An 11336-nucleotide genomic window follows, 5' to 3' on the forward strand; every position below is an offset into this window, starting at 1 on the left:
AAAGGTTAATAAAAAATCGAGAAACTCGGGTCCATCCGAGAAATCTAATGACATCCCCCACCCAAGTTTGGAAATTATTCAGGGTTGGTTGGTGGATTGGTTTATTAATTTGATTTGATTTGATTTCATTTATAGTTTTGTGTTTGGAAGAAAAGAAAAGAAAAGAAAAGAAAAGAAAAGAAAAGAAAAGAAAAGAAAAGAAAAGAAAAGAAAAGAAAAGAAAAGAAAAGAAAAGAAAAGAAAAGAAAAGAAAAGAAAAGAAAAGAAAAGAAAAGAAAAGAAAAGAAAAGAAAAGAAAAGAAAAGAAAAGAAAAGAAAAGAAAAGAAAAGAAAAGAAAAGAAAAGAAAAGAAAAGAAAAGAAAAGAAAAGAAAAGAAAAGAAAAGAAAAGAAAAGAAAAGAAAAGAAAAGAAAAGAAAAGAAAAGAAAAGAAAAGAAAAGAAAAGAAAAGAAAAGAAAAGAAAAGAAAAGAAAAGAAAAGAAAAGAAAAGAAAAGAAAAGAAAAGAAAAGAAAAGAAAAGAAAAGAAAAGAAAAGAAAAGAAAAGAAAAGAAAAGAAAAGAAAAGAAAAGAAAAGAAAAGAAAAGAAAAGAAAAGAAAATTCAATTGTTCTACTTCTCTCTCTACTTTCTCTGTCTTGTTTTTCTTTTTGATGTGTCAGATATTTAATGAGTATTCATTCAGATTCTGGTGTTTTGTCAACTTGAGGTGAGCCTTTTTCAATCCTCGCTGTATGGATTGTAGCAAAGTAGGTGATGAGAATGGGACCAAGAAACCCCATTCTTCACTGTTCCTTCTCCTCTTCACTTGTGTGTAATTTCTCAACTTCACCCATCATTTTCTTTACTAATTTCGTTCTCTGCCCTTGTAATTTTTCAACATTTTTTTTTAGGGTTTTTCTCCCCCTTTCAACCCCCAATCAATTCATTAACACCATGCTATTTTTCATCTTTTCTTTTCATTTCATCCTTTTTTGGGTGTTTATCTGAATTTGGACTCTCCCACTTATTTCTCTTTGGATTCGAATTCTGCCATTCTTTTGTCTTTTCTTCAATTTATGCGTGAAACTTGCAGTGAAATGTAAGATAGTGGCTGTAATTAAGCTCTACGTTTCTTAGGTTTTTGTTGTTTTCCCGCTTTTTTACTGATTTTGGTGGAGTAATTTGGACATTTCAGCTCGGATTCTTACTTTTCTAGGTAAACTAATACTGGATTTCATTGTTTTTTTTCTTCTGGATTGTCGGTTAAACTGTCTAAATCTTCGTGGTGATTATGATCTCTGTTTATTTCTTTTGGTAATCCTTCGATTTCCCCTTTCGATCACTGTTTTCTGTGGCTTTTAGAGCAAGAACAACAGGGTATCGAGGTGGTTTTCCTCCTTTTTTTCTTGTTCTGTTCTTCAAATCAATCGTTTCTCGAGCTATTTCGAGGAATAAGAAGTGGATTTTGTGGAGTTTAAGCCGCTTCTGATCTTAGTTCATCAAAATCGATATCAATTTCAAGCAAATCCTTACTCCTCTTTCATAGATTCAAGCTGGGTTCAATTTTGTTCTTCCCCCAAATCATTCCAACCCTTTCTGTTTAAGTAGAAGCTTTGATTTGCTGTAAAAATGGGCGTTGAATGGTTAGAATCTGATATGGAAAGGATAAACCATGGTGGGCCTCAACTGTTAAAAAGCTTTGTGAGCTGTTTGCCTTTGGTAATTGAGTTTTTTGTTTTGTTATCTATCAGAATACTCCTTTTTCTTATCTCTCATGGACTTTCTGGGTTGTTCCCTCTTTGTTTGTTACCTTCAAATGTCACTTTCAAATTTCGCAATTCAAAGCCTTAATTACCACTTTGTTTATATCATGAATGCATTAATTTCCATTGCCTCACGGAAAACTGACAATTTATTTTATTATTATTATTATTATTATTATTATATTTTATCTTTTGATATTATGACATTCAGATATTTCTCATGGTACAACTGAACTCTGTTGCCTTTTCGTTCTTCCAATAGGTCAGCTGGTTCACAAGAGTCGAGTTCTTGTGCTGTGGAGCAAATCAACACTGAGAATCCTCTTCTACTTTACAGGTTTTTGTTACTTTTTTCCTTTCTCTAGGCTGCTCTCTGGTTTCAGCTTATTTCGCGCTTTCTCTTTGTGTTTTCGTCTCCCTGAATTTGACGAATTCTTCAGGATCTGAGCGTTAAAAGCTTCCCCGAACCGTGTATCTATTATCGGTTGCATCTGCTTGAGATACAACGAAATCCCGAGTTTTGGAAGCTCAATCTTAGATTTAGAACGAAAAAAATAGTGTGTAGATTAGAAATCTAGATTGTAGAACATAAGGGTTAAGTTGGTTCTTTTGTTCTTGTTCTTCTGGTGGCTGATTCTGCTTGGGTTACTTAAACGAAGCCAGATGACTGTTGATGAAGCTGGAAGTAGCTCCTTGTGGAGTTTAGAACAGGATAAGGCATTTGAGAATGCACTTGCTAGTCATCCCGAGGATGATTCGGATCGTTGGGAGAAAATTGCAGCCGATGTACCGGGAAAAACTGTAGAAGAGATTAAACATCATTATGAGCTCTTAGTTGAGGATGTGAATCTAATCGAATCGGGGTGTGTGCCTCTTCCTTCTTATAGTTCTTCTTCAGATGGTTCGGCTAGCCATGCTGGTGATGAAGGAACGACTAAGAAAAATGGCCATTTTGGGCACTGTAATGGTGATTCAAATCATGGAAGTAAGACTTCGAGGTCGGATCAGGAACGTCGTAAAGGGATTGCTTGGACAGAGGATGAACACAGGTGAATCGATTGTTTTATGTTTACTCTTCTCTCCTCGTCCTTCGTATAAATAAGCTGTGATATGATCTCTTAATAAAGTCAAAAGTACAGATACTGTTACATTAAACGAATCGTTTTTGTTTCTTTCTACTTGAGACATTAATATCTTCTTGTTTTCACGACTGAAAAATTCTATTACCGTAGCCTAATCGAGTTAGACCGGTCCCATCCTAAGTTCCTATTTAGGATACCTTGGTTGTTCTTCATTATCACTTTCCTTAAATGAGTCATATATATGGCAATGGATATGTCTATTTTTCGATTTTCGTTCGATCTGCTGAGTTGTTAGAATAGAATTAATTTCTTCATACCCTTCTGAAATCACATCACATATCTTGGTTGAAATCATCCTGCTTTTGTTGAAATTGTATGATAACATTTTCGATCTTATTGTGATAAGTCTGCTTCTTAGTTCTTATGTATCCCGACCGCATCTAAATCCTAAGTGTTGTAAATTCTGATCTTTCTAGCTAAGGTTGCTGTAATCAAACCCGAAATCAGCAAGTTAGACACCATCTAGTGCATACGAAAACTTGCACCAAGAGGGAGTTTTTGAGGTCGAGTAGGTAATCTATGAGATATGAACAGGAACGGAATTCTCGACCAAAAGGTCAGAGGTTCAAATTCCTGCACTTGCTAACCAAGAAAATCCTACTTTGTAAAGAGTTCCCATTACAAAATGTTTCCTTCATTATGTAGTTTCGGTTTAGGTTTGGTTTCGTATCTCTGATCTTTGGAATTCTGTTCTTTGGAGAGCTCTTCGAGGGAGATGCATGTTTTGTGATTCTTAATACCGAAAGAAATTCATTTGATATAGTTTCATTTGGTTGACTGATACATCGTGTTATTGGAAGCTCGTTGGAAAAATGTCTTCTGTTGTCGTGTCATAGTGATTTGATACTAGTCGATGCGTTCAATGTTGTGTCCAACATCGTTGACTGGCCGTGTGTTGGCTGTTCAAAATTGCATGTTTATCTTTTGTTTTTCATTATGTCGTTTTTAATCTCCTCCATGCTTGACAACACAGATTGTTTCTACTTGGTCTCGATAAATATGGGAAAGGAGACTGGCGGAGCATATCTCGAAACTTCGTAGTCACAAGAACACCGACGCAAGTGGCGAGCCATGCACAAAAATACTTCATCCGTTTGAACTCAATGAACAAAGAAAGGAGGCGATCCAGTATCCACGATATCACTAGTGTCACAAACGGAGATGTCTCAGCCGCCCAAGGACCGATCACCGGTCAAGCAAATGGCTCTGTAGCAGCTCCTTCTGGAAAACCAACAAAACAGCCTCCTCAACCTGCAGCTGGTCCTCCTGGTGTGGGAATGTATGGTGGTCCAACCATTGGACAGCCAGTGGGCGGACCAGTCGTCTCAGCTGTTGGCACCCCTGTCAATATCCCTGCTCCAGCTCACATGGCGTATGGGGTTCGAGCCCCAGTGCCCGGCACGGTGGTTCCCGGTGCACCTGTAAACATGGGTCCGATGACATATCCGATGCCACACACATCTGCTCATAGGTAAAATAATATACAAATGATTAGATGCTGGGAATGCCATTTTTTTTGTTTTAAAACCTTTCTTTGGATCATCTTCTCTCATTGGCAATGGAAAAATAAAAGCCACAGTGGAGGAAATTTATAAGTTTCTGTATAGGCATTAGGCAGCTTATGGAACAAAAAGTGGTTAGCAGTTATGAATGAATAGGACATCTTCTGTCTCTCTGTCTCTGTGTTTTGTGGGTGAAAATTGTCATAGGTAGAACTATTTTTGTTGCTAAACTTTGAAGCCATGTTCATAAAGTTTAAGATTTAATCATTTCATTACAAAGCAGAATCAATGTTTGGATCTTGTGTTCTTCTTGTCTTCTCCAGTGTTCATTGCTGTTTCCATACTGTTTCTGAGAAAATAAGGAAGAGCTGGGAGCTGAGACATCATTTTTACTTTCATTTGGTGTTGATTTTTTTTTTTTTTTTTTTTTTTTTTTTTTTTTTTNGACTGCTCGTGTCGGTGACAACCTATTATAGGTTCGATTGAGTGGTCAATCTTACCCTAAATTTGTAGACAAGTCACTTGTTATTTGTGTTAAAAGTCGAAAGTTAGATCTTTTTTCCCCGACCTTTGTTGAGCTTAGAACAATATTTGGCATGTTGCCATTTTTTCTATTACTATGAATTGATCGGCATCAACTAAAAGTTTGTGAAAATTTGAAAACGGCCTGAATGGATGCAAAAACTACCTTTTAATTTGGTAAAGAGTTCAAACGTGCGAGGACGGGAACGAGTGGAATTAATGTGTTATAATTTTTTTTTTCTGATATCCTGAAGCATGTTCAATTACAAGAATCTTAGGACGATGACAAGCGGGATTAATGTGTTCTAATTTTTTTTGCTGATATCTCGAAGCATGTTTAGTTGCAAGATTCTTGAGGACAGGAGTGAGTGGAATTAATGTGTTCTAGTTTGTTTTGCTATCTCGAAACATGTTCAATTGCTAGAATCTCAGGACAAAAACAAGCTAAATTAATATGTTTTAATTTTTTGTTGTTGATGCCTCGAAACATGTTCCGTTGCAAGAATTTGAGGACTGGGATGAGTGGTATCCCGAAGCATATTAAGTTGCTAGAATATGAGGACAAAAACGAGCTAAATTAATATGTTCTAACTTTTGGTTGGTACCCCGAGTCATGTTCAGTTGCAAGAATTTGAGGACAAGAACGACAAGAATTAATGTTATAATTGTTTTTTTATTTTCCTTTAAAAAAATCATTTATGAATTACTCAAATCAATAAAAAAAAATAATAATTTATATTAATAATATATTTTCCACTTTAAACATACATCATTATTAAATAACAAAGCAATAAATTAAATACTATTTAACTATAAATAATGGCTCATCTGATTAATTATTATATTACATTTATTTTGGAATGATGTGCTTTTTATTATAAAATATACCCATTTTTATATGACTCATCGTTAATTTCGTTTTAATGAATTAAAACGACAAGATTCATCTTCTTTTTAAACATTAAATTTATATAATTATCCTTATAATCTTTTTTTTAAATTGTCTCGAACACTTCAAACTTAACATAATTTTGACATCTGTTGTTTTTTTTTATTATTATTAATATATATATATATATATATATATATATATATATATATANAAATTAACTCGAACACATGCGAGATTCCACGCGGATTAGAGAGAAACATAATATTCTTTATAAGAGCATGAAAACCTCTCCATAGTAGATACGTTTTAAAACCATGAAACTAACGACGATACGTAACAGGCCGAAGCTGATAATATCTACCATTGTTGGATTCGGGCCGTTACAAATGGTATCATAGCGCGTCAGTGGGTAGTGTGAGACACTGGTTGAAGTAGGACTAAACTCTCCCCATAGTAGATGTGTTTCAAATCCGTGAGACTGACAATATGTCTATTAGCGGTGGACTTGAGCTGTTATCAATAGTATTAGAGTCAGATATGGGGTGACGTGCCAACGAGGACGCTTGACTCTCTAGGGGTAGATTCTGAGATATCGCATTTATTAGAGATTAATGAAGCATTTCTAGAAGGGTGTGAAAACCTCTCTTTAGTATACATATTTTAAAACTGTGAGGCTGATGACGATACGTAACGGGTCGAAGCAGACAATATCTACTAGTAGTGGACTCGATCCGTTACATCATAAACTCAACCAAATAAAATTAAAAACACGACGATACGTAACTAGACAAAACGAATAATATCTGCTGGCAATGGCAATGGAGTTATTGAGAATTATTTTCATTTTCATTAGTGAAGTTCAGATTCTTAGCCATTTGTCAAGTAAATGGGCCTAAATCTGTCATAATCCAAGGCAGAATTTGGTTACATTCTTCTTGTTTTGTTCGTTCATTTTACAGCTCAAGATAGACAAATATACGCGCAAATGATTCACAGAAAAGGATGCTTACTACATGATCTACTTGAATCTTCTAGCTTTCCAAATCGACGAGGGGACCCTCCTGATCTTCTTTAATAAGGTCGTGAATTTGTCTCTCCCTTCACCCTTTTTTTCATCATCTTTTGACCTGCCGACTTGAAATCCTCCATGGATTTGTTTCTTTTACTTTTTCTAGCTGTTTCTAACGCTCAGGACCCATTAAGACTGTTTGATGAACTAAGATTAAAGTGGGATTTCCTGAATGTCCACAATGGAACAGAAATTTATCTTTTGGGATCTTGCACACCATGTGTTTGATGAAAGTCCTGGTACTTTTTTTTCACCTTCACTGATGCTTACGAGTTCTTTTGATGCTGCGTGAGTCAGAGAAGGAGAAAGCAGCAGTTATGTTAGGCAATTCAACTGAGATTTTGTACTGTAAACATAATATCAATCTTCGTTTCTGGTAAAATTATGCGTCCGTTATGCCTTTTAGCATGTGATAGGTGTTGGTTTTACCAGTTGGGTTTTACATGGACCTTCCTTACCTTTTCTTTATGCTGGTATGGAAAGTAAGCTGGCATCAGAAAGCCAATATGCCAGCTCAAAAAGTTGAAAATCATAGCCTCACACCATTTCAAATTGAGGGAAAGTAGGAATCTATAGTGCTATGATTCAAAAGTTGTCTTGGGATCTATTTTCAATAGCTAGCTTTTTCTATACTTTCTTCTTCTTATTTATTTTATCAACTTTTTTCGGGGGTGCGAGTGGGAGTTCGTTAAGAAACCTGAACAATTTTCGTGTCGCCATAATTCATGGTAATAGATGTTTTAAATAAGAGGTACGTGAGGATAACTTAACTTGTTAAGTCATAATTATCCAACTAAAAGGTTGAGGCTGAAATCCTCACGTGTTGTTGAACTATTACTCTCTTGTTTCCTTGAGCTTTAGTGGATCCGCTCGGTAAGGTCCTTTTTCGGTAGTGCAAAGAAACTAAAAACAAAGTCACGAGAGTTTAAGCTCAAAGTGGACAATATCATACCATTGTGGAGGTTCGTAATTCCTAACATGGTATCAGAGTCATGCCTTTAACTTAGCCATGTCAATAGAATCCTCAAATGTCGAACAAAAAAATTCTGAGCCTCGAAAATGTAGTCAAAAGTGACTCAAGTGTCGAACAAATAGTGTATTTTGTTCGAGGCTCTAGAGAAGGAGTCGAGCCTCGAGTAAGAGGATGTTGTTCGAGGGCTCCATAGGCCTCAAGGGAGGCTCTATGGTGTACTTTGTTTGAAGAAAGGATTGTTGGGAGGGACTCCCACATTGGCTAATTAAGGGGTAGATTATGGAAACGAGGCCTTTTGGGGAAACTAAAAGCAAAGCCTCGAGCTTATGCTAAAAGTGGACAATATCATACCATTATGGAGAGTCGTAGTTTCTTACATCCTCGTTATACTTACTTACACTCAGCACTTCTGCAATGTACCGAGACCATCGGCTTTCATATTCTTATAACTCCAAGAAACTAGCCTTTCTTCAGAAGCGTTTTAGGGAGATAGAAGATATTAAAAAATGCATTCAGTTTTTCTTTTTTCTAAAGTTACTAAACCTAAGATCCCCTTTTCTTTTTCCCAATTTGCATAACTTTATTTTTTTCTGATGCACATTGGATGACTCGGACAATAGAAAAGTAAGATTCACCAACAATTTTCGACCCCTTTAAATGTATTAGGAGAATCAAAGAATGATACACTAGGCATCAAGCAAACATCTCTTCCCCTGCTTATTGCTATTGAAGAACATCCTAGGTGAGTGGCTGCAGAGTTCAAGCCGCTCAAAGCAAGAGCATTTTGTATTGCCGAGTTTTCTTTATCAATATTCGAATATGGAAGCTTCACTGCATAGACATGTTATTGGATTTCCACTTGGCTCAGCAGCATTGCAGGTCGAGCAATCGGTTAAAAGAATCTTACCTGATCTTGCTGGCCAGTACAACATTTCCCCCTCAGATGGTAAATATCCATCAAAACAATGTAAGAAACCCCCCCTACTCTTGGCTTGACAAATGAATGATGAGCAAGAAATGGACTTTTGGATTGAGAATAGTCTTCATTTTGCAGGTAGTAAAATTTCAGTGCTCAGCAGGGTGAATAAGCTTGGTAAAAAAGCAGACAAGTTTGCACATGGAGTCCGAGAACATGGTGAGTTCATTGTTCTACTTTATTAGTTTCTTATTAAGAGTGTCAAACGCTTTGATATGGTGCTAATGTGAGATCCCACGTTGGTTGGAGAGAGGAACGAAACATTCTTTATAAGGGTATGTAAACCTCTCCCTAGTAGACGTGTTTTAAAAACCTTGAGAGGAAACCCGAAAGGAAAAGCCCAAAGAGGACAATATCTACTAGCAGTGGGCTTGAGCTGTTACAAATGATATCAAAGCCAGGCATCAAGCGGTGTGCCAGCGAGGACACTCGGCCCCCAATAGAGGTGGATTGTGAGATCCCACGTCGGTTGGACAGGACAACGAAACATTCATTATAAGGGTGTGGAAACCTCTCCCTATCTGCTAGCGGTGGACGAGAATTGGGATAATAACTAAGTTTTTCTTTTGTTTATTTATTACAACATCCAAGTGAGCTATTTGGCATGGAAATTTGATAGAAACTTTCCTGTTTATTGAACTGCAGTGAGATTGGGATCCAACATCTCAGAAATTGTTAAGGGAAAGTTGAGCTTAGGAGCTAGAATTCTTCAAGTAGGTGGTTTGAGAAAAATATACAAGCAATTGTTTAGTGATGGAGATAGCGAGAAATTGTTGAAGGCTGCTCAATGCTATCTGTCAACCACAGCTGGACCCATTGCAGGTCTGCTCTTCATATCCACAGATAAGATTGCCTTCTGCAGTGACAGATCCATCAAAGTTTCTTCCTCCGCAGGAGAGCTAATTCGATTCCATTACAAGGTATGGTTGCTTTCTTGTTCTTCGTCGTCATCGTCGTCGTCGTCTTCTTTCTTTCTCTGTGCTAAATCTCGAAAGAAATGTTTGTGTTCTGCAGGTAGTGATTCCAGTAGGAAAAATAGAGAGAATCAATGAGAGTGAGAATGTGAAGAAGCCTTCACAGAAGTACATAGAAATAGTTACAGTTGATAATTTTGAGTTCTGGTTCATGGGGTTCTTAAATTATCACAAAACTCTTCAATATCTTCAAAATTTGATCTCTCAAGAATGCAAGAACTGCTAGATGCTTGGAAGAGATTGCTGCAGAAATGTTCTTTGTCCCCTCCACCATTTGAACTGGGAGGAAAAGTTCACTATACAATTTACTCAATTGTACAAATCCTGTTTATGAATGATTGGTTTAGTTGGTGAAATAAGATTAGAAAGAGGCTCAACTTGGTCTTAGTTTTGAACTTTGGATGTCTATTTGAGCATGGAAATGCAAATGATTGTTTTTGTCACTTGAAATTTCGACCGAAAGCTAACTCAAAGAGACCTAGCGTTCTCACTGGCACACTGTCCAATGACTGGTTCTGATATCATTTGTAACGGCCTAAATTCACTGTTAGCAGATATTATCTACTTTGACTTGTTACGTATCGCCGACATGGGGTCTCACGTAAGTTCACATTTTAAGCTTATATAAGATTGTTAATTCTCCTCCCAACTTCCAAACATGTCGCCTCTTATAGTTTATCCTAACTTTGATATTTGAAGTCATTCCACAAACACCACTAACTTGTCGTTGACTTTCTAACGTTACGAACAAAACTTCAAATTTTATCGAAGTAAAAAAAATCCACCCAACGTTACTACGTTTCAACTAGCCGACTTACTCGCCTCTCTCAATATTGAGGATGAGAACCCACGATTTGATCTACTAGCATGAATGCTCGAATCATACTTATAAGAGGAAGTAAAGAAAAGACTGTAAGAGGCGAGAGGAGTATTTCAGAGTCCATTCTTCTTTTATTGAGCAGTGAGGTGGAAGAGATATAAAGGGGGGCATCCATTGCAGCTGTTATGACGCAATTCAATGTCCACTTGATCTACAACCCGAGGCCAGACCGATCAAATCTCACTTGCCTTTGAAGCTAGAATGCCTTCCAACTAAGTTTAGAACACTAACGCTCTCTCCTTAACATGTACGAGAAAAGATAATCCTTTCAAATGTAACTGAAGTGATCTTAGATACTTCAAGAGTAAAGTTAAAACTTTTGAGGGGAAATCCGATCTAAGAACGTATCATTTGAGCATACGAGAGATAATCGTGGAGTCAAAATGATAAGATAAGGAATCAATACAAGGGGAATAAGATTCGGATTACCTTGTTGATCGAATATCTCAAGGCAAGAACACTTGATTCAGATTCGAATCACTCCACAAGCAAGATTGATCATGTCGAGCTTGAATGATTATACATGGAATCTAAACTACATAGAATTGCAAAGAAACTTAGTCATTGGCTAAAGAAAAGCACAAATGCTTCTTTTAATATATTTTCCAAGTCTACCTTACAAATACAACATACATGGCTTTATATAGCCTAAAAAATGAAACTA

General features: G+C 36.6%; 2 protein-coding genes across 6 annotated transcripts; both read left to right on the forward strand.

Moving 5' to 3' along the window:
- The first annotated feature begins 859 nt into the window (after positions 1–859).
- Positions 860–4692, forward strand: LOC111798140 (transcription factor SRM1). 4 transcript variants are annotated; one of them, XM_023681143.1, is made up of 4 exons: positions 860–1078; positions 2005–2079; positions 2183–2791; positions 3858–4692. In XM_023681143.1, exons 3-4 carry the CDS (start codon positions 2406–2408, stop codon positions 4357–4359), a joined length of 888 nt encoding a protein of 295 aa, XP_023536911.1. In that variant the 5' UTR covers positions 860–1078; positions 2005–2079; positions 2183–2405; the 3' UTR covers positions 4360–4692. The 4 variants fall into 4 exon arrangements, with proteins under 4 accessions (XP_023536911.1, XP_023536920.1, XP_023536896.1 ...); XM_023681152.1 differs by lacking the exon at positions 860–1078 and adding an exon at positions 1098–1195; XM_023681128.1 differs by lacking the exon at positions 860–1078 and adding an exon at positions 1246–1698.
- A 2052-nt stretch (positions 4693–6744) lies between these two features.
- Positions 6745–10242, forward strand: LOC111789857 (GEM-like protein 7). 2 transcript variants are annotated; one of them, XM_023670575.1, is made up of 5 exons: positions 6745–6879; positions 8509–8809; positions 8897–8977; positions 9464–9738; positions 9833–10242. In XM_023670575.1, exons 2-5 carry the CDS (start codon positions 8662–8664, stop codon positions 10016–10018), a joined length of 690 nt encoding a protein of 229 aa, XP_023526343.1. In that variant the 5' UTR covers positions 6745–6879; positions 8509–8661; the 3' UTR covers positions 10019–10242. The 2 variants fall into 2 exon arrangements, with proteins under 2 accessions (XP_023526343.1, XP_023526338.1); XM_023670570.1 differs by lacking the exon at positions 6745–6879 and having other exon boundaries at positions 8147–8809.
- Positions 10243–11336: the final 1094 nt, after the last annotated feature.

The sequence above is a fragment of the Cucurbita pepo genome, chromosome LG01 (genome assembly GCF_002806865.2).
Source record: "Cucurbita pepo subsp. pepo cultivar mu-cu-16 chromosome LG01, ASM280686v2, whole genome shotgun sequence".
Lineage (NCBI taxonomy): Eukaryota > Viridiplantae > Streptophyta > Magnoliopsida > Cucurbitales > Cucurbitaceae > Cucurbita > Cucurbita pepo.